Below are 23426 nucleotides of genomic sequence, written 5' to 3' on the forward strand. Positions count from 1 at the left end.
TTTTTTTTTTTTTTTTTTTTTTTTTTTTTTTTTTTTTTTTTTTTTGTGGGGAATAGAATTGAAAATGGAAAAGGCTTGGTTTAGTGTAAGAAAATAGTGTTTATACTCATTTTTATACGAGGAAAGGGAGTACATATATATATATACACACACACACACACAGTTTTCACTTTCTTGTGATTTTATTGGAATTTGGTGAATAAATTCTAAATAAAATCATATTTATAAAATTTATTAAACTCAAAAATTATTTACTTTTGGTTGTAATGAGTTATATTTTTCGTAAACGTCAGTATTGTAAATGAATCATTCAAATTTTAATTGTGTCTAATAAATATTCATCCTGTTTAAAAAATTGGGTTTTTACCCAATTGAATGTTACGTTACCCTGTAAAAATTTTTAGATGTTTAATTACAAATTTGTCCCATAACCTTTCAAATTTTATTTCATCTACTAAAAACAAAATTAAATGTTTAGGGTTACGATAATGTTAGGAATGAGAAATATAATTAGGATCAAAAGTACGATTTTCATTCATGTTTACCACGTTCATTCATTTTTACCATGTTTATTCATTTTTACCACGTTTAAATAGGATACAAACTATCAACTAATCCCTACCAACACGAAAAAATATATAATATATAACCAACTAAATCTTATAAATAAATAAAATATAGGGTTAATCAAATCTAACATAAAATATAATACTAACCACTTCCTAACTAATTATTAAAATATATTTCCATAAAATATACTAACAACTCCAAAAATATCTCATATATACTCCTAACTAATTATTAAAATATATCTCCAAATATCATATCTTTAACGGTTAAGCATAAAATTTAAAATATATCTCCAAATATCATATCTTTAACGGTTAAGCATAAAATTCAAATTTATATAACTCTTACCAAATTTGGTAAATGTAAAGAGTGAATTTATTAACCCTAGATGGATTTGAGAGTTTAGGAGCCTACCAAACATCCTTGAAAGTTCATTAGACATAATCGAAAATTCTAGAACAACCGTGGAAACGAAAGAGATAATAATTCAATATCTCAAGCGCACATAATTTAATCTCCTTTTCTCTTTTCTTTCTCCCACAAAATTAAAATTGATACAACGAGACAAAGTTTCCAGTCAAAATTGATTTGCTTGCAGTATATTTTGAGTTCGGACTTAAAAGTCTCCAAGGCGCTACATTATTTCCAATCTATAATCCAAGCCGAAGCCCGGACAACAGACAAGGTAGAACCCATGTCCGTTACTACAATAATCTTGTGTGCGTGTGCGTGTGCGTGTGCGATCGAAAAAAAAAGTGCATGATTGAAACCAAAGCAAAAGGCACAATAGTCAGGCAAGGTATAATTATAAGATTTGAGTATAAACTAAAAACTATGAAACTTAACAACATATATAATTATTTATTGGACAAAGTAATTTCTTGGAGATTTAACAATATTTCTGAGCAAATATGAGAAAATCAATGGAAGGAAAGCAGCACCACAAATCAGATCACATCCAAAAGCATTACCATTACCTCACATTATACAACAATTTGCCTGAGACTCCAACATCTCTGGAGACCTGCACATATATATATACATCGAGAGAACGAGAGTATATTCGTTAAAATATGTTCATGACGAACGATACGAAAAGAACGAACGAGAGATAAGAATGGGGAGAATCTACTCACAGTTGTGCAAGATTCGTTAAGTCGAAATCAGGTGCCAGTTCTTTCACGATGTCATTTGGTGGCTGACCACATTCTTGCATTTTCTGCATGAGCTCAACGATTTTACTGAAGTTGTCGGGTTCACGTTCGTACACGATGTTGAGATCTTTTATCAGTACGTATTGCTGAGAGTAGCGATCGTATTCTTCTTTGCTCAAACTTGCTTTATGCTCCTCCAACCACTTGGGATATCTTTCTCCTATTTCTTTCATGGGTTCATGGAGGATCTCTTTCGATAAAAGTTGTTGCATCATGGTCTCAACAATGGATTCCATGTCCTAACAAATGGTGCACGTTAAAAATTCATGGTAAGACTCAAATGGAAAAAATGGCCAAAAACTTTATCTGAAAAACTTAGCGGGCTTGCAAGTGAACGAGGAAACTATAAATAAGGCCTCCACCAATGATAATCCAAGCCCACCACTAGCAGATATTGTCCTCTTTATGTTTTCCCTTTCGGGCTTCCCTTCAAGGTTTTTAAAACGTGTTTATACTAGGGAGAGGTTTCCACACCCTTATAAAGAATGCTTCGTTCCCCTCCCCTCTCCAACCGATGTGAGATCTCACGCCACCAAACACTAAAAAATTAAAAACTACTTTAAGTCTTCCAAAGAAAGCGAAGAACCGATCACCAACCCACGACAAACCTTAAAAAACCCGAAACCACAAGATTCTATCAACACAGAAAATTTGGCCGACATGAATGATGCGGTTTCCTTCTTCTTGTCACGATCCTGAAATAATAAGGCAAAAGACTTTCCAAAAAACTTCAAAAACATCAACCTCTGTATTGAAATCCGTTGGCTGAATGACTGATTCCACACGACTCAAACTTACCTCAGAGTCGATCACAAAGACGTCACCACGAGGTGGACGATCCTTTGTCAAGTGAATAACTCCTCTTGTTAAGCCTAGAACATGGCCCAAAGGAGTGAAGACAAAATGATTGTTGAGGGGTAAGATAAGTGATTCCAATGCAAAACCATGAAATCGCTTAGGACTACTCGAAAGAACAATGATTGAAGAAAACCCTTCTACAGCTCTTTCTTGCAGAAAAGGAGTAAAGGAGTGTAACAACCCAAACCCACCGCTAGCAAATATTGTCCTCTTTGAGCTTTCCTTTCCGGGCTTCCCCTCAAGGTTTTAAAACACGTATGATAGGGAGAGGTTTCCACACCCTTATAAGGAATACTTCGTTCCCCTCTCCAACCGATATAGGATCTAGCAATCCACCCCCCTTGGGGCCCAGCGTCCTCGTTGGCACACCGCCTGGTAACTAGCTCTGATACCATTTGTAACCACCCAAGTCCACCGCTAGCAGATATTGTCCTCTTTGGGTTTTTCCTTATGGACTTCCCCTCAAGGTTTTAAAACACATTTGATAGGGAGAGGTTTCCACACCCTTATAAGGAATATTTCGTTCCCCTCTCCAACCGATATAGGATCTAACAATCCACCCCCCTTGGGGCACAGTGTCCTCGTTGGCACATCGCCCGGTAACTATCTCTGATACCATTTGCAACCGCCCAAGTCCACCGCTAGCAGATATTGTCCTCTTTGGGTTTTTCCTTCTACACTTCCCCTCAAGGTTTTAAAACGCGTCTGATAGGGAGAGGTTTCCACATCCTTATAAAGAAGGCTCTGTTCCCCTCCTCAACCAATGTGGGATCTAACAAGGTTCTACTGGTTCCCCCCGTGTTCAAACTTCCAATTTGTAAATAAGGCTATTCCTTCAATGAAATATCCTCTCCATCTCAGTTCCAAGTACAGTTATTCATGCATCAAACCAGATTAACTTTTGACTAAGATTCTATTCAATAATACTACTAACTATTTTACATAAACAGTTAAACTTAGGAGATATCTGCATTTAGAACATTTTCAACTATTTCAGAGTACCTACCATCGATTTAATGCACTCGCCAATCGGGTTCAAAGCCATCTATCTCTCAGTAGTGAAGAATTTTAGCAATGATGGGTTACAGAAAACTTATAACGTAGACATTTGAACTCGTTTAAAACAAGTTAAAACTCCATTACGTAGTCTATCTGAGGGCAAAATCCTCAATAAATGAGGGACCTAAAGCAAGATATGATAAAGGGAAACCAAGAATCATATTGTCATTCCATAGAGAATCTTCTAATAAAAAAGGACCTGGAAAGATATGGAAGATGCTTTTTTCTGAAAAATGAGGAAGAAAATATATAGAAACACTTGCAAACTCTGAAAAAACGCTGAGAATAAGTCTTCGTTATTGTCAGCATATGCAAAGGTCAACAGCTAGACATCTCTTGTGAGATCCCACATCGGTTGGGAGAGGGGAACAAAGCATTCTTTATTAGGGTGTGGAAACCTCTCCCTAGCAAACACATTTTAAAAACTTTGAGGGAAAGTCCGAAAGGGAAAGCCCAAAGAAGACAATACAATACCTTCTAGCAGTGGGCTTGGGTTGTTACAAATGGTATCAAAGTCAGACACTAAACGGTGTGCTAGCGAGGATGCTGAGCCCCAAAAGGGGGGCGGGGTTGTGAGACCCCACGTCGATTGGAGAAGGGAAAGAGTGCTAGCGAGGACGCTGAGCTCCGGACGGGGGTGGATTGTGAGATCCCACATCGGTTGGAGAGGGGAACGAAACATTCTTTATAAGGGTGTGGAAACCTCTCCTTAGCATATGCATTTTAAAAACCTTGAAGGGAAGCCCGAAAGGGAAAACCCAAAGAGGACAATATCTACTAGCAGTGGGTTTAGACAGTTACATCTCTACTTCCTCGAAAAAGTTAATAGTTTTGAATCCCCATCCATATTCTCATTAAACTTCCTAAAACAAATGACTGAAATGTCACAAGTTACTCAATAATGAAATAAGATTTAGAGGGTGCCTGGCCAGACGCCCAGCCTCACAAAGAGAGCAAGGGTACTTGCTCCAAATAACAGGACCAAGAGTGAACATCCTGCTTGGAATTATGCACAATCCCAGCATCTTTACCCCCTGCTCTTCTTCTACAAGCATTTTCAGAAGGAAATACCGTAACGACCCAAGCCCACCGCTAGCATATATTGTCTTCTTTGGGCTTTCCCTTTCGGACTTCCCCTCAAGGTTTTTAAAACATGTATGCTAGAGAGTGGTTTCCACACCCTCATAAAGGGTGTTTCGTTCTCCTCTCCAACCGATGTGGGATTTGACAAATACCATTAACTATGGACCAAATACCATAAAAAAACTCCTTTTAAAAACACTTTCCACTCCTCCATCATCATACCAAACTCCCCCTTAATCAGAATCTAATCATTTGAGATCACAAAACACTGTTCAAGAGACATAGAACAAGGAAAAGTAATGCAATTAAAGGCCAGATTCAACATTCAAGAGTTCCAAAGGCTTGAAGCAATGTACCTGAGAGCCAGCCATCTCCTCGAACTGCTTCACCCAATCTTCCATCAAAGCATCTTTACCAAAATCTTCAACACCAGGTTTAGGACCAGTCACTGATTCAAGCCCCTTGACAGCCTCTCTGGTCTGTTCTCTGAGCTTATCAAGAGCCTCAGAGACATGCGATTCCTTCGAAACTTTTTGCTTCCCTTTTTTCTTGCTCCTTAGGTCAGGCAAACCCATCCCTAAACCTTGAACCCCAGATGGGAGAACCGCCCTACTCTCCGCCCCATCTCCACTTCTACAAGAACACAGAACTAAAAACATCAAGAAACCAACTAAAAACCCTACCAAAAGGAAGTTTCCAACAGAGATTGATCGATAAACCTCGAAACGGAAGGACTAAGGTCGAATTTCTGAAAATCGTCCAAAGCACCTGAGAAAATTCGAACAGAATTCATAACAAACACGAAGAAAAACGTAAAAGAAACAGAATCCCACAACGGATTGGATGAAGTTTGAAGGGCATACTATCAAGAAGTTCGTGTAAATCATCAGGATGGTCGGCCATGGATGAAATGGAACTGGGATTCGAAGAATTTGAGCTAATTCTATCGATTTGTCCCAGTTGTCGAGAGATTGAATGCGGCAGAGGTTGTGATAGCAAGTTGCAAAACTGGGAAAGGGTTCTTGGGAGAAAAACCGGCGTGTGATGGGATTGCGAGAAGCAAATTCTCAGAAATTATCTGGAGGTGTACAAAATTATTGTCAGCAAATCGATCCAATGGCTACCATTCGATATTGGATTTGACTCGTAGACCCTAAAGGCATCGCCAAGTTCATACTCGCTCAATTTTTCATTTTAATTGGAAAAATGCACGGAGTGTTCGTAGCTACAAATTTGGCAATGATTTTAATAAAATACTTGAAAAAAAAAAAGACTTTTTGTTAAATTTGTTTTCAAGAATAAAATAAAATAGATTTCTTGAAAAGATTACGCGTGGTGTGTTTGGTTAATTAAATTAATCACGAATGATAGCTAAAAGCGTTGATTGTAATACCTCATATACATGATTCAAACAATTTCTTGATTTGTGTACGTCATCCTTGTACATGGGTCATGCTAATCTTCTCTTTATCATTTCGATTTTATCGGATTTTTCGAACCACATCCTGTTGGGAGATATTTCGCTTTAATATTATTTAACAACTCATGTCTAGGATTTGAAGTTTAGATTCGGCACCTAATAACCTCGACATTGCTCTACATCCATACAACACGGCTACATCACTTATTTGTTTGTTTCGAATTGCTTCCAATAGTGAAAATTATTGCCACAAACCAGCACTAGTTGTTTTAGTATGCTTTGTCCTTACTCATGCTAAAAGGACTCATGTTGATGAGTGATGACAAAACATGCTAAAAAGACTTATGTTGATTTGTGGGGATAGTTTTCACTCTTAAAAAGTAATTCGAGACAAATAGGTAACATGAACATGTTGTAGAGATGCAAAAACATGTCGGGACAATTAGGTGTTAGATCTGAATTCAAAATCTTGATTTGAACCTTGGACATAGGGTGGGATGATCGCTAAAAGGGGTGATTGAAAAAGATTTTATAAAAGCACCAATGAGCACTAACAATGGTGATTGAAAATAACTTATGCGAGAAAATAACATGTTGAGTGTCCAGGTAATTAACCACCAAGGTCTTTTGATTTCGTTATTTTAACCATTTAAATGTTTGCATATATGATCCCAATAGGGGAGTGTCTCATTAAGTATTGTAAAAACTCAACTTTTTTAGCACAGTGCCTAATATCCATCATTTGCGGCTAGGACTATTGGAGAATCTAATCCCATTTACTCCCCTAGTTTTTGTCTGTGTCAGTGTCGGCCCAGTAGAGTGCTTTCGCTGTTGGTGTTCTTTCTGATCTCTACGCATTTCACCGCTCCACCGAAAATTTCCTTTTCCCCTACCGTACTCCAGCTTGGTAGTTTCCACTGCCTGTCCAAGGTTGAGCCCGGAGATTTGATGGCAGACTTAAAAAGCCACCTACAAACTCTTTACGTCCAATCATTTCGGATAACGCTTGCATCCTCTGTATGACCGCAGCTGCTGGCACCGAGTTTGTCGATACTTATTCTTCAGATATCGTCAAAAATGACAAATAGGATCGGGAGAAGAAACCATTGAATGACTTCACGTTGGAATGTTATATTAAATTGTATGTCTTCGAAAGGCCTGGTCAACCACCAAAATTGCACTCTTTGAAAAACAAATCAAAACAGACTTTAATTTCCACAAACATATGAATAATCAGCAACCTCCAAAAACGCTTAATCCTTTGACATAAAATAGCTCAACGCAGTTCACTGCAAACATGGCTTCCACGGTCGTGGCAACCCCCTAGTTGCCATTATAAGGTAAAATGTTGTAACGACCCAGATCCACCGCTAGCAGATATTGTCCTCTTTGGACTTTCCCTCAAGGCTTTAAAACGCGTCTGCTAGGGGAAGGTTTCCACACCCTTATAAATGGTGATTTGTTCTCCTCCCCAACCAATGTGGGACATCACAAATGTCTTAAAGAATACTCCAGGCCTCACATCCACATCTAAAACCAAATTGCAATCACAAGGAACAAATCGTCTTATTCTTCACAATTCGGTACATTTTTCCATCTTAATGATGTTCAAATTTGAAGCACCTTATAAGGGCCATTTTCTAGTCTCTGAAAAACGGGAGGGGCAGGCGGGCGGGCGGGGGTTAATAAACAAAAGAGCTGTACAATGGTGCCAACAAAGGCCTTCTGTCTTTGCTTTTAACGTAAAATACCAGCTCCAGAAGTATCATACATTGGTAACTCCTAGGAGAGTAAAATGAACTCACATCTAAAGCATATAAAGCATATAGAGATGATTGTGGACTATATTAGTGTTCGTAAATTTCAGGGTTGGGAACAAAGAGATTTCAGAGAAAACAAAAAGGGCACATACTTGCTGAGGACTTGCTTTGATGAGCTCTATATTCTGGTGCATACGACGACCGATCTTTTTATGCTGGAGAGATGCAGGCGCGACGATTGTATTCGAGTATCTGTGTGGGTCAACTAAGGAACAAAACTTCGTATTTACATGTTAACTACTTAAAGTTCCACCTCATGGAGGTCATCTCCCATGCCACCACCGCCATTAATTGGTGCTTGGACAAAAGGTGGTGGTGGTGGTGGTGGTTCGCTAGGCATAAAAGAGGACGGGGGCATACCCAATTCTTCGCTAAGAGGTTTAAGCCCCGACGGTATATGAGGGGGGCTTAAGGCATCACTGAAGTTTGCACCGCTCCATGATACAGTTCGTCGGGAGTTATCTGCTGCAAAGGGCCCATTGACACTTTTATTTGCACCCTTCACTGAGATGTTTCCCAAGCTAGGGAACCTTTGCATAGGCATAGTTGATGAGGGACTAGAAAATGAATCGTTTGTGGTGGATGTTGAAGGATGTTCAATGGTTGTAGTGTCTTCCTGAGAGGATTCCGGTATAGTCTCCTCTGTCGGTTCGGCTGGCAATGCGGGACTTGGAACAAAGAATTTCGCACTGGCAGCAACCTTCGGCTTAATTGATGGAACGGAAGGTGACTGAAACAAGTTTGCTGAGCTCCCACTCCCTTGGTTGAAGGTGTCAACATACCTAACAAAATCAAACAAGACAGCTTGAGTTTCACTGAATGTTGCAAGGAGAAAACATATGTTTCACTGAATGGCACGCGAATTAAACATTTGATGTAGTACCTTGAACGAACGCCCATCCGTCCACGAGCTGAGAATTGGTTTGAACTTGGCGGGATAGGGGGGATTCCGGAACTATTTTCTGCAGGAATAGGATTGGGACTTGCAAACTCCACATTTCCATCATGGGATGGTGCTTCTTTCTTTAGTGTAGATCTCAAGTTGTAATCAGCACCACCATTCTGGAATGTTGTAGTTGTAGGAGGTGGTGGTAAGGCTGGCTCTTCTGCTGGAGACTCGGCACCTTCCTCGACCCATCTCTTCAGCTTTTCATCATAATAAAATTTGTTCTTGTCACCCAATTTCGCCTTCAGTAACACAACCGAAAAAGAAAAACAAATGTAAGTGGCGAATAGAAAAGATATAGGCAACGCGTTTGAAAGAATACAAAGATCTCCAGGAAAATCTAGAAAAATATGATGTGAGTAACAACCTGTCGACCCAGGCGAGGTCTCAAGACTAATCCAACAGTCTTTTGCAACAATTGTGAACCAAAACCAAAACGAGTAAAACGAGATGCTCTTGAATCTGATGTTTTGCCTTGACTATCAGCTGACATTGATTCCTTTGAAGAACTGATCTGATTCTGTTGCAAATAATAGAATTGATCACTTGATCTGGTAAATCTTTTTCAGCAATGACAGAGTAAAAATGAAAATTACAAACATCACACCTGTCTTGGAGTTCTTCCAAAATCTGGCTCTGAAACACTCCTGTTTGAAACTGTCATCTTACTGCTATCGGCAGTCCGCTCACTTATGGGCTCCATCGAAGCAGATGGAATTAACGATGACATCGCCATTGTTGACTGACTAGTTGATACTCTCGGGACCACTGGCTCATGATAATGTTCGTTATCATGAATATTGCCATGTGAAGTTGATGGTATAGGAGGCGGCAAGCCCCCGACAACACGATGGGCGGTACTGTCAAAAAAGTTGAGCAGTTTTCCGACTAATTTTGCAGGGGCCAAATTTGCTGTGTATCCACCCTACGGGTTGTATGCAAATTGTATAAACATTTATTGAAACTGCCTCAATGTTTTAGTTCTGAAACCAAGAAAATGAGATGAATACCTGTTGATGTGCTCTAATCCTCTCCTCAAGAGAAAACAGCAACTGCTTCCATGTTTCAACTTCAGGTGCACGACCAGTTTTAAGTGACTTCAAAACTGCTTGGCAATACCTGATCCAAATTCCAGAATATCGTGTTCTTGTAAGATCATTGAAAACCCGAAGTCATTCGAATAAGGATAAGAAATCTTGATAGTCTATTTGGCCTCTCTCAAAGGACTAGATGATGCAGGTACAGAATTTTTATTGATTTTGGTCTCAAATACTAAATCGTTTCCTGACTCAGCACAATAGATACTCTATTTTTATTTTTGTGGAACATGATAGGAATCACAATAGATAGTATTCTTGGGAATATTCTTTTGAAAATGCTAAAATTCCTTAGATAAACAATATGAATGCTCTTCTTTCGGGTGCTAACGCTACAACTTTCGGGGGGACCTTAGGCGCTTGAAGTGAAAATGAAGAAATTATTACTTTTTTCCATTTTTCAGTCTCGAGATTGTTATTCAAAATATATAAATCCAGGGGGATCCTGGTCCTCTCTTTTTCATAATTTTTTGCTTTTTTGATGTATAATTCTTATCCAAAGGAAAAAAGAAATGTAAACCAGTGAAGGCACTTACTTCAATGAGTCTGAAACTTTCCCCACTTCTGCTAACATGTATGCATATATGAGCTTATATGGCTGAAATGGTAGAAGGATGAACTGAGAGTTTCCAAGAACTTTGGAGTATTCGTATAATTCAGTTCTCTGTCCAGATACACAAGTAAATTCTGTATGAATTTATGAAGTAAATCATTAAAAAAATAAATAAAGGAAAGAAGTGCTTACAACAGAAGACTGCTGGAAATAATTGTAAAACAACATCGGTACGATACACGAAAGGAAAATTTCCAATGAGTAGCAGACAGCATATGCTAGAGCAGAGGGAAACCCGATATTGTAAAGATCAGAAACTAAATTTATCCAAAGATCAAGAACACCACAAAGAGAGGTTATTTTCTAAAAATGTAGGGCACCTATATGAGAACAGGGACAGTAGAATGCATGTTTTTAATATATACAAGAAGAAGTCAAAAATCAATCATTTTTGTTTCCATTTTTCAAAAAAATTAAGAGTTTGAATACTTTTAGCTCATTCCTGATAATTGTTTGTTTTATGTCTTCTTATGTCTACAAGTATCCGTACGTTTTTATTAACAAGTGTTCAACACATGCCCAATAAATGTCATACCCGTATCCACACATTACTAAACTTAACCGTACGACTGATCTTGCTTCATGGAATATATCTAATGAATACCTGGATAGCCTCTGGGCTAGCATAGGTACGAGGAAATTTCCAGTGATCAGCTCCAATAAGACAGAGTCTAGCACTGTCTGAATATGACTCAAAGTTCGCCTCGGCAACTAAATAGCAAATGTGAGCAGCAGTTATCTGAAAATGTTGCCCAGCCGATTCAGTTATGAAACATTCAATGAAACATCAGTCGCAAATATTTTTCAGAAATAATCTAACCTCACTCCTTTCCTTCCATAAGGAGTCTCCAAGGTGAATAATTACAAGTTCATCATCTTTTGTCCTGTTGGCAGTTATCACTGCTAAATTTTCTTCCCAATCATCCAGCATACTATTTGCAGAAAACTGTGAATATGACACACAGAACAACACATGAGCTTCGTACGGGACAAATACCCGAATAATAATAAATAAAAAAACATCACATATCCTGAAAAGTTAAGAAAAGCTGATCTTCACTGCTCTCCCATTACAGAGTTGGTTTCCATTTCATTAAGGAAAAGAAAAATACTATCCATTGTAGCAACATAGTTGAGTTAAGGGATAAGGTGTTACAGCAACAATACAGGATATATTTTTAAGACGCAAATCATCTCGACCCTACATCACCTGTGAAGAGTTTTGAGCCATGCTACCACCCAGAGGATTGATGTTAGGCGTTGTAACTGTAGAAAAGACTTCTGCTGGTTGGCCAGCTATAAGCAGGCATAGTGTCCGCAAAGGCGATCCAGGTACCAATTGCTTAAGAGCCATTTGCTTTACAGTATCAATGTAAAACTGCAAAATTCAAAATGCACGCTATACATAAATAAGACTTCAAATATAAGGAGTTTTCACCAAATATATGCATTTGAGAATCCAAGACATAATCTAAGAGGGATGGGTAGCAAAGATAAAACCCAACAGGAAAAAAAAAAATAATAAATAAAAACAAAACAAACTAACCTGGTTGCCAAGTTGTGAAGCAAGAACAAGGGCAGGTCCCCATAACTGACCCTCTTGTGCACATTGTAAAGCCTCTTTTTTTCTACCAGATACTAGATGACTTTGAACCTCAGAAGCAGTTGCCTAGAACATGCACCAAGAAAATGTTACATCACCCAGAAGCTAATGATTTACTCTTGTTTCAATCTCGTTATCATGTATTTGCTTTAGAATGGAGAATTAACAATTAATACCCGTATTTGTCCTTCAGAAGGCAATATTTGAAAGCAGTGACTAAGCGAATGATAATTATTGAATTGCACACCATTCTCCTTGGCCGAAGCAAAAAGATTGGCAACTGCTGATTCTGGATTATCACTTTCCTGATAAAAATACAAGTATAAATTAGGACGAAATGTAGTTGAAGTGTTCATAAAGAACAGAGTTGGAACATTGCCCATGGGCATAGTGTAAGGATAGCTCAGAACGGTGCAACAATAAGTTGTAACAAACCAAAGGTTCAATAATTAAACTACGAGAAAGAGAACTGGACAAGTAATTTGAATTTTTCATTTATCGATTAAATTGTTTCTCTTCTAAAAAATTGACTTTTAACTGAAACAATAATTAAATATATACTTCTTCACACACTGCTCTTTTAAATCACTCATTTGCACACACATATATTGGCAGGAGAGAAAGCTCTATGGAAGCAAGAGCAATAGATATCGAAAGCTACGTGAGGACGCTGAATAAGATGCAGAAAAAACTCGGAATTAGATAGTGTTAAATAATATATTAGGAGTAAATTGGCCCAACACATCACAAGAAATCTCCAAAGCCCCAATAATCAGTGTAACACGTACATGAATGTCACTCGTCATACTTAAGAATATATCTCCTACAAGCGATCTATTGGATAAGAAAAAGCTTCCAAAACAGGCGAAAGAAAACACCCTGGTGGGCAAAGGGAGCAGGAGTCCCTTCCCCAACAGAATTACAAGTAGACCTTCCAATCTAAATTAATAAGGAATGTGGAGTAGTCACAAAAAAGCTTGTGTTGGCTACTCCAATGAGATGAGTTTTTATTAACTCCATGGCCGTCCTCTCGGGGAGATATCTCAACTCCTCATTTGGCCATAATGTCAACAATGTAAATTTAAATGTAAACAAATAAAGATAAGAGTTGGCCATAATGTCAAACACATTTATATTCTAGGGGGGGGAGTAAGTTACCCCCAACACAGTGTCTGTGCCAAATGGTGATCGAAGTTTCCCGTAATGCTGATGGCATATCTTAAGCAAATTAAGAAGCAGCCTCAATGCTTCGCCTTTTCTGTAATCCATTCCTGATGATTCACAATTTGCAATCCTTTCATCAATCCATTTCTGCAACTCTTTATTCCCCACACTTCCACCAACTAATGGACCAGGAAAGGAATGTTGGCAGAGAGCACTGAAGTAATCGCTTGCACCAACATCATTGCCAATAGCGTAGGCACTAGTGTTACCCATGACAACTTCCATCATGTTCAGGACAGAAATTGTGCCTCCAACAGGATCCTTCAAAAGTAACAAAGATGACAGATCAGAGTAGACTCGATGCATCCGAATGAATAAATCTTGAAATATTTTTAATTTGAAGAAGCACACAGCGGGACATGATTATTTTGATTGTGGTATATGTATCGACAAGTAAAATATTAAAGCCAACACCTGCAACAGAGTATTTTCTTGCCTATTAGCCTATATTCAACAAGAGGGAAACAGAGAGAAAAAGGGTGTCCTAACCTGACTACCATAAGTTGAGTTTCGAAACGAGCTGCTTTCTTTCACCACTACAAGTTTACCTCCAAATCCAAATGTTACCAATGCATGTGGAGGACGTCCAGCAGAAGATCTTCCAACATTTGAAGCATAAGAAGACTGATGACCTCCGTGAAAAGATTGTTGAATATTAGTCACCTGTTTCTGATTGCTATAATAGTCACTCGATAGAGACAAATGTTCATGTTCCTTCGAATTTTCCTGATGAACCTGATGGCCATAATCCATAGTTGAGGGGAAGCTATTTAAGCTGGTAGGTCCATTGACGTCACTACGACCCTGACTTGGTTGGAAATATGATGGAACTGTTCCATAAGAACTAATAGACTTCTGCTGCTCATTTCTTACAGAAAAATCAGGACTTGAAGACGTATCCACTAGCTGCTTTCCACCAAAAGTTGGCTCAGCCTGAGATGAAACACTTTCTGTTGGCCAGCTAGTCAAACTCTGTTGATTTTCATTATGGCGAGACCCTATCAATTTGTCATCTAGGCCTTGATTATTCACATCGCTCGATCCATATTCGTTAGGCTGCACATTATCACCATACATACTACTGTTGCCATAATTATAGCTATAAGCTGATACATGCTCATTTTGATTATGCTGAGCTCCATTAGTTGTTTTAATTGATGAATTATAGGATTCCAAGGAGCACCATACTTGAGAAATTGTGTCGTAATACCAACCGGGGTACTGAGGATCGAAATACATATGTTCAGGGTACCCAATATTTCCTTGTGATACATGATTCAAGTTAGAAACACCCTCTGTCGTGCTAGTCTCAGTTACAGTGCCAACAACAGACTGAGCAGTTTGTAAATACGCCACCTCTGTTTTTGTGGCAGAAACATCAGGCCATTCGCCGTTCAAATTACTATCAAAGGTAGCTTGGACGTTCGCCGCTGCAACAGAGTTCTCTACTTGATACCATTGTCCTGAAACCGAATCATATTTCCACCCTGGATAGAGATCTTCCCACTGCTGACTGCTACTTAAATCATTCTCAGCCGAAACTTGATCTGTGGATCCTTCATAAACTTGATGATCATTTTGATATGGCACATAATTAACAGAGTTGTTTGCATGGTTCTCTTTTGCACTAGATTTAACCATCGTTTCACCATTCAAATTATTCTCCAAGGACCCACTGAGAGGCCCTGCCTCATTGTTACCCAAATCATTGAAAAAATCCGAATATGATCCAAACCCCTGTCCCCAATTTTGCGATGAACCAGCATGAAACGAACTCCATCCTACCTCCTTAATGGCCGGACCACCAGATTCACCGCTCTTGCCTGCCAACGAATCGGAGGTCGACTCTGATCCAAAACCATCATTACCCCCTACAGAATTAGAAGAAACCAAAGCAGCCTTCTCTTCTGCATGTGCTCCCAATGCCCCTGGATCAGCCTCCACGAAGCCCTTCTCCACTATGGCTTCATGCCCATGGTCACCAACACCACCAGAATCCTTGAATGTATTGTCTGCATCATTCATACTCAGATTAGAAAACGCCTTGGCATCGTCAGAATCATTTCCATCGAGGAATTTGGATCCTGAATCATCGCCCTCCACATACTCATCTTCCACCAATTTATCAAAGAATTCTTCATCTGTCTGATCCTCCACCTGAAATGGAGGAGGATTGGGAGCCATCTTTTAAACCCTAAATACGCCCCCCCAAATTCACACCAAACCCGAAGAACAAATCCGAATTCTCACCTCAACCAATTCGATTACAGCTAAAACCGCAGTATAGACCGAGAGATCCAGCCCTAATCGATCAAATGCACCTCAATACCACTTCCCCCAACTACGCAAGCTCTAATCCAATACATCCAACCCTAAAACGAGCAAGATCCGACTACTCTGAAACCTCTCCAATCAAGCAACGAGAAATCAAGTAACAAGGATTACCAAAATCAAAAAGAAACACACACACACACACACGCACAATTCTAAACATACACTAAAATTCAACGCATTGTGCGCAGCGCAAAGCCATGAATTCTAGCACAAGAGACATAATAACTTACAGATCTACAGAAGGATTTGCAACGAAATGTCACAGAAAAAAAAAATAAAGAAAAAATAAAGAAAAAAAGGAAAGAAGAAAAAAAAAACCCTGAAATAAGCACCACCCACCCAATGAGCTTCGGTTTTATTTTATTTTATTTTATTTTTATTAATCTCTAAAATATATATTTTTATTTTTAATATTTTCGTATTATGTGATTTTATTTTCTTTTTTTTATAATTAATTAATTGGGATTAATAATAGGTGTGTTTAGTAATGTTATCCTGTTTCTTATTTCTTATTTTAAAAATATTTTTTAAAGAATTATTTTAGAGATAAATTATCTAAATTGACTTTTGTATTAATAAATAGTCATTTTTAATAAGAAATATAATATATATATATATATATATATATATATTTAATTCGACATTAAAATAAGAATTAAATAATTAATCTATTTTTTAGTCAAATAATTTTTTTTTAATTTCAAACAATAGAAAACAAAAATGCTGCCTTCCCACGTGAAAAACATGATTTCTCTCTCCTCATAATTTTCTCTCTCTTAATCTTAAAAACCATATGTAAAATAATATATATATATATATATATATATATATATATATACTCTCTTAATCTTAAAAACCATATGTAAAATAATATATATATATATATATATATATATATATATATATACATATATACATGCATGTTTGTTATATATGTTAGACGAACACGACTTTTCACAATGGTATGATATTGTCCACTTTGAGCATAACCTCTCGTGACTATGTTAGACGAACACGACTTTTCACAATGGTATGATATTGTCCACTTTGAGCATAACCTCTCGTGACTTTGTTTTAGGGCTTCCTCAAAATGCCTCATAGCAATAGAGAGAGTATTCATTGATTATAAACTCATGATCATTCCCTAAATTAGTCAACGTGGAACTTTCATCATCCAACACCTCCTCTCGAACAAAGTACGTCTCCCCTTAATCGAGGCTCTACTTCTTTTTCTTTTGGAGTCTTAGTCATTTTTTTACTATGCTTTCGAGGAGGCTCAACTCTTTTTCTTTTGGAGTCCTTTATTCGACATTTGAGGATTTACCAATCTATTGGCACGACTAAGTTTAGGGCATGGCTCTGATACTATGTTAGACGAACACGACTCTCAACAATGGTATGATATTGTCCACTTTGAGCATAATAGGACTTTCATCGTCCAACATGATGCACATAAAATATTATAAAACATATATATGGTAACAAAAAAAAAATTAATAAAATTTCCAAGAAGAATAATATTGAGGTTTAATTTTTGTCCAATGGGGCAAGTTTTTGAGGAACGTTAATTTTGTGCATGGACTAAAATTAATTTCATACCAAGTTTGATTTCATTGAAATTAACAATTTTTTTTATAGGATTTACCATTAAATTGTCGGTTTAATTAAATAAGAATGGGAAGTTTTTATGAATTTTTCGAATATTCATACGATATAATATCATTAGCTTTAAATCATTCTATTGAAAGATTACCAATTTAGTGTTGGGGGTTATTGGGAGTGAGTCCCACATTGGTTAATTTAATAGAAGATCATGAATTTATAAGTGAGGAATACTATCTCCATTGGTACGAGGCCTCTTGAGAAAGCCCAAAGCAAAACCATGATGACTTATGTTCAAAGTGGACAATATTATATATTAGAACTATGCCCTAAACTTTAGCTATGACAATGAGTCCTCACAATATCGAACAAAAAGGGTGTACTTTGTTTGAGGGCTCGAGAGAAAGGAGTAACCTCAATAAGAGGAGGCTATCCCGAGAGGCTTATAAGCCTCAGCGATCGTTGGATTTATCACATTGGTTGAAAGGTATCGATCGAAGGCCAATCACAATATCGAACAAAAAGGGTGTACTTTGTTTGAGGGCTCGAGAGAAAGGAGTAGCCTCAATAAGAGGAGGCTATCCCGAGAGGCTTATAAGCCTCAGCGATCGTTGGATTTATCACATTGGTTGAAAGGTATCGATCGAAGGCCAATCCTTCCACACCTGTTTGATAGATTTAATCATGTCTAGTATACGATTTAAGTGTTAGACGCATTTTTCGAAGTTCATATATCTTTATTAGACATGAATTTAAGAATTTATAACTTTACCCTATGGTTGGAGCGCATCTGAACATGTTATTTACTGAGTTATACTCGAATCAACTAAAGAGCTTCAATTGAGAAGAGTGGTCTTCGTTCATACACCCATCCTTTACCCGTTATCATTTCCAATACGCCTCCGAGCGACGTCTCTTCTCGAAAGAATACTTCACATTTAATTTGTATTCAATAATTTTTTTTTAAAAAAAAAAATTATAGTACTTTAATCTACTTGTTGGTAGATCTACTCAACATACAATTAAAATTTAATGTCATAATTATTTAATTTATAAGAATTTGAGCATAAACACATTCAATAAATCTTTTGAACAAGAATATTACAAGCAGGATGAAAATAGAGATTGAACTAAACAAATGTTGAAAATAAAAGAACAAAATATCTCGTATGAATCAAATAGTATTTTTAAAAGAAAAATATTATAAATGATCATACAAAAGAAACTACACTGTAATCATCTTCTTCCAGTGGAGCTGGCAAATTGAGATCCAAACCGATCTCAAGCTTCCTAGAACTCCCATCAATGGCGGCTCTGATCGAACCCTGTAAATGGGATCTTTTATGTCCCCCTAAAGCTTGTCCAGACCCAAACACTTTACAACAATAACAACATTTAAAGATCTTCCACTCACCTCCATTAATCCCATCTTCTTCCCCTTCATTTCTGCAAACTTTTCTGTGCCCAAACAGTGCCCTGTTCGATCGGAAAGATTTCCGGCATTTCCCACATCGGAAACTTTTCCCCACCGTCACCGGCGTCCGACTCTGTTCCTTCCCCTGTTCCATCGAGAGCATTACGAGACAGATGGCGACGTCTTCCTCCGGCGAGGTGTCGGAGATGGAACTCGCAGGCTCCGACGACGGCGGTGACTCGGACTTGAATCTCCGAGTTCGTTTAGAGCGCCGCCGAGTTGGATTCTTTGACTCGGTTTCGCTCTCTCTGTCTTGGGCGGTGGAGATCCAGAGCATTTCTTGATCTGGTGATCTGAGGGTTTTGATGGGATTTTCATGTTCAATGGAGAAAGTGGCTAAATGGGCTTTCATATGGCCGCCTAATGCTCTGCCATTGACGAAGCTTCGAGAGCAGAGCTTGCATTTATGGCTCTCCGCCATTGTTGCTCTGTTACAGAAACAGAGGAGGAAGAAGAAGAAGAAGAAGAAGAAAAAGCTCTGTTTTTTTCTCTGTCTAGGAAGGTGGAGAAGTGAAGGAAGGGATTGAGGGAGTTGAAAAGTGGAGAGAAATGAGTAGGTGACAAGCATTCCTCCACCAAAAAGACATCCACATACCCCAAAGTTATGATTTTTAATGCTTCTTTTCATTTTCCTTCCACATTTTTAAATAAATAGTCCCGGGTCTACACCATCCAGTGTCGGGCTCTTATACCATTTGTAACAGCTCAAACCCACATTCAATGTCTGCTTGTACACCGTCCAGTGTCAAATCATTCGTAGCAGCTCAAGCTCACGTCCAGTGTCTAGCCCTATTATTTGTTACCGCCTAAGCCCACATGCACTGCATAGCTCTACACCGTCCAATATCAAACTATTTGTAACAACCCAAACCCACATCCAATGTCTGCCTCTACACCGTTCAGTATCATATCATTTGTAACAGCCCAAACCCACATTCAATGTGTGCTTGTACACTGTCCAGTGTCAAATCATTCGTAACAGCTCAAGCCCACGTCCAGTGTCTAGCCCTATTATTTGTTACCGCCTAAGCCCATATCCACTGTATAGCTCTACACCTTCGGGTATCAAACTATTTGTAACAACCCAAACCAACATCTAGTGTCTATCTCTACATCGTTTAGTGTCAAATCATTTGTAACAGCCCAAGCCCACGTCCACTGTCTAGCTCTATTATTTGTAACCACCCAAGCCCACATCCAGTGTATGGCTCTACACCGTTCAGTGTCAAACCATTTGTAACAACCCAAACCCACGTCCAATGTCTGTCTCTACTCTGTCCAGTGTCATACCATTTGTAACGGCCCAAACACATGTCTAGTGTTTGGTTCCAATACCATTTTTAGCCGCTCAAGTCCACGTCTAGTGTATGACTCTTACACCATTTGTAAAAGCCTAAACTCATCGCAAGCAGATATGATCCGTTCCGTTTTGCCCATAACATATTGTCGTCAGTCTTACGGTATTTAAAAACACGTCTACTAGAGAGAGGTTTCTACACCCTTATAGTAAATGTTTCGTTCCCTACTCTGACTGATGTAGGATCTCACATTTTATGTGTTCATTTTGATTGTTGCACGTCAAATTTTTGTTTATATCTTTTTAAAACCTTAATTTTAGTCTCTAAACTTTCAAATAAAAACATTTTTTTATACCTATTTATAAAACTTAGGGTAATATTTTAATAAATTTAGTGAATAAAGTATCTGTCTTGATATCTAACTTCTCGAAGTATCTCATGTGTTATTGATTAGGGCGAAAACATATGTAACCAAAGTTAATACTCGTTCTTGATGGTCAGATTACCTTGTCGACCGCTACTGCCTTTTCTGAAATAAATTAAACAAATAGGGCTCCTTCGGTCTACTCTAGAAATCATCATCGTCGATCTACTCTATCTCAATTCACCATTTCGAACTTTTATAGAAAGGTTTTTCGTACTATCTTCTTCTACCCATCTCGTAGTGGAAGCTCTTTACCCTCCCGATAATGAGGGCTCTATAGTCTTAGAAAGCACGCAAACGTGCTTTTTTAAAAAAAAAAAAAACAAAAAAAAGTAAATAACTATAAAATTTTAATGATGGTGAGTCATTAGGGAAAGTATTTTCCTTTAATAAAATTCATTGACTTGTGTTTTAAGCTTTTATTGGAATATTATGATTCAAATAAAGGGCAAATATTAATAATAAGAAAATAATATTAATTCTCCATTGAAAATACAAAATCAAAATTTTAAAATATATATTTAATTAATATTTAATAAATTATTGGGATCCGTTAGCCTTTTAGAAATATATTTATTTATTGTCGTTGGTGAGGGGAACGAAGAATCCTTTATAAGGATGTAGAAACTTCTCCCTAAGAGACACGTTTTAAAATCATAAGGTTGACGGTGATATGTAACGGGTCAAAGCGGACAATATCTACTAGTGGTGGACTTGGACTATTACAATCTCGTTACAATGAATCTGAATGAATTTGCTCCATCTGGGTTGACATCCTATTCTCGAGGGGTGGAAAGTCATTTTGGTATTAGAGATGTGCATATGACTTGATAACCCGACTAATTTGGACTATCCAAGGGTCGAGTTAGATTTTTTCTTTTTCAATTTTGGTTGGGTTGAATTTTTCGAAAATCGAAAATTTGGGTTTATTCGTATTAATATTACATGTACAGCAGATACGCAAGATTCTATAAATAATTAGAAAAAAAAAAAAACAACCCGACAATTCAACCAATCCAACCGTTTCCAACAAAAAAAAATGGTATTAGATTAGGTCGTGAACTCTATTCAAGTTGTTCGGGTTACCAACCTGACCAACACGAAATTTCGAGTTTCTCCAATCTGTATAAATTATGTTTAGATTGATGGATCGAAAATAATGTTTCTTGGTTACTCGAGCGCTCGTATGGAACATTTTTGAATATTGGGAGAAAGTAGGGTCGTAAAAATAAAAAGAGAAGAGTTGAAGTAGTTAAAAATAAAAGAGGAGAGAGAAAGGGAAGAGAGAGAAAGGAGGTGTGAATTATAATGGCACACAAGTTGTTGGGTTTGTTGCATTTTCTTCCACCCACAAGTCCTTAGATTGTAACATCATGTGATCTTGACTTTATTAATTTCCTCACCAATACTTTTTAATTAAATTTTTATAATTTTATTCTCAATTTAAATATTTCTTCAATTTTTTCAACTATGATCTTAACCTCGTCAGGTCCACAAGGTGAACAATCTCTCGTCAATGGAACAATGTAGGCAAGAAAGTCGACAAAATGGATTCGTTACCTTGGGAAAAGGATTGGTTCTGGGGGTCCTAGTCCCGAACTCGTCGGGTGTTGGTGGACTGATCTCTCTGTTCTCGCGGCGAGAGTGGGATGCTGCGTGCCGACAGGGGGGACAGACTGAGAACGGCTCCTTTGAGGACCTTTTCCGAATTTAAAATATATAATAAGTAGAGATGTCCATTTATTTTATGGAAATCAGTCTCAAACGGAACAGAAAATTCTTGTTCAAATAGAGAATGAGAAGAGATTTCCCCGCTGTGCTGTTAGATAAAGATTTATAGATCAAATAAATACAAATCTATTAAATTTATAATTTAACATTTAATTAATCTAATTAGATTAGGTTCAAATCCAACGTGAACTACGACTTGTGAACCAAAAAGATTCCTCGAACCAGACCGATTCAAATGAATTGAATTATTTGAATCAAAAAGCTCTTTTATATATATATATATATATATATATATATATATATATATATATATTTTTGATATTAAAGTTAGGTTTAGTACATTGTATTAAGGTTAATTTGGCAATAATAAGATTCTTAAACCTTTGTGTTCCTCTTTTTGTCTATGTTATAATTGCAACCACCTCTCTATCCTTTTTTCAGCCACTAAATTAGGAATTTTCTTTTTTTTTTTAAAAAAATATATTACAATTTAGAAAATAAAAGTTATCGAAAAAATGACGGGCCCTAGGTTTTGATTCTAAGTGTTCATGGGTCGAACTAGAACGAGTCGAGTTGTGACATTTTTGTGGACCTAACCCAATTTTTCATATTGTAAATTTTTTTCTCCGTTAGATGCAGTAAGTTGTTGTTGTCGTCCTTTGCTAACATTCCTATACAAAACAAATTTCAATTTCAAAACTCTCTTTTGAAATCTCTTTGTCCCGTTTTCTAAAACTTTTTTCTTGAACTAGCCCTAGGACGCAAGGACGAACAGGCTTAACTCGCTTGTGGTTAGAAAGTGAGTGCCGCACAATCGCAAGTCCGTTGCCATTAAAGTGGGATTATGACAAGTAGCTCAAACAATAAATTTACTATTCAATTTCAATATATATTTTGGAAGGTTAACTTCTGAGAACGATTCCTTTCGTATATGGGCTGAGATTGATTCCTCGACTCTTCCGAGTCTCTTGAATGGAAAGGAACGATTTGTGAATGAATGGCCAGTTCACGGTTCGACGAACAAATAAAAAAATTAAAAAGAAAGAGAAAAAAGGG

General features: G+C 37.5%; 4 protein-coding genes and 1 non-coding gene across 6 annotated transcripts in view; 1 reads left to right on the forward strand and 4 right to left on the reverse strand.

Moving 5' to 3' along the window:
- The window catches only part of LOC111431047 (putative glucuronosyltransferase PGSIP8), an 8329-nt gene extending 8149 nt beyond the window's left edge, over positions 1-180 (forward strand). The window contains exon 6 of one of the 2 annotated variants that reach the window (XM_023067546.1): positions 24-180. The gene's annotated coding sequence lies outside the window, so the exon portion shown is untranslated. The remainder of the gene's footprint in view (positions 1-23) is intronic. The other variant, XM_023067545.1, reaches the window with a different exon arrangement.
- A 1220-nt stretch (positions 181-1400) lies between these two features.
- On the reverse strand, positions 1401-5947 carry LOC111431048 (peroxisome biogenesis protein 19-2-like). Its single transcript, XM_023067548.1, has 5 exons — positions 5648-5947; positions 5504-5552; positions 5141-5417; positions 1707-2023; positions 1401-1594 (listed from the first exon to the last, which is right to left on the reverse strand). The coding sequence occupies exons 1-5, from the start codon at positions 5685-5687 to the stop codon at positions 1549-1551; spliced, it is 729 nt and encodes a 242-aa protein (XP_022923316.1). The 5' UTR covers positions 5688-5947; the 3' UTR covers positions 1401-1548.
- A 238-nt stretch (positions 5948-6185) lies between these two features.
- LOC111431246 lies at positions 6186-6288 on the reverse strand. Its single transcript, XR_002708461.1, has one exon. It is a non-coding gene; the product is annotated as a U6 spliceosomal RNA (small nuclear RNA).
- Positions 6289-7886: 1598 nt separating this feature from the next.
- LOC111431049 (protein transport protein SEC16B homolog) lies at positions 7887-16131 on the reverse strand. The gene is made up of 13 exons (XM_023067549.1): positions 13997-16131; positions 13442-13768; positions 12460-12588; positions 12227-12349; positions 11891-12058; positions 11501-11626; positions 11285-11419; positions 10604-10731; positions 9981-10089; positions 9578-9895; positions 9338-9490; positions 8908-9212; positions 7887-8806 (listed from the first exon to the last, which is right to left on the reverse strand). Exons 1-13 carry the CDS (start codon positions 15689-15691, stop codon positions 8266-8268), a joined length of 4257 nt encoding a protein of 1418 aa, XP_022923317.1. The 5' UTR covers positions 15692-16131; the 3' UTR covers positions 7887-8265.
- A 2380-nt stretch (positions 16132-18511) lies between these two features.
- LOC111431160 (zinc finger protein ZAT9-like) lies at positions 18512-20434 on the reverse strand. Its single transcript, XM_023067712.1, has one exon. The coding sequence runs from the start codon at positions 19543-19545 to the stop codon at positions 18655-18657; it is 891 nt and encodes a 296-aa protein (XP_022923480.1). The 5' UTR covers positions 19546-20434; the 3' UTR covers positions 18512-18654.
- Positions 20435-23426: the final 2992 nt, after the last annotated feature.

This window comes from Cucurbita moschata, unplaced genomic scaffold (genome assembly GCF_002738365.1).
Source record: "Cucurbita moschata cultivar Rifu unplaced genomic scaffold, Cmos_1.0 Cmo_Scf00035, whole genome shotgun sequence".
NCBI lineage: Eukaryota > Viridiplantae > Streptophyta > Magnoliopsida > Cucurbitales > Cucurbitaceae > Cucurbita > Cucurbita moschata.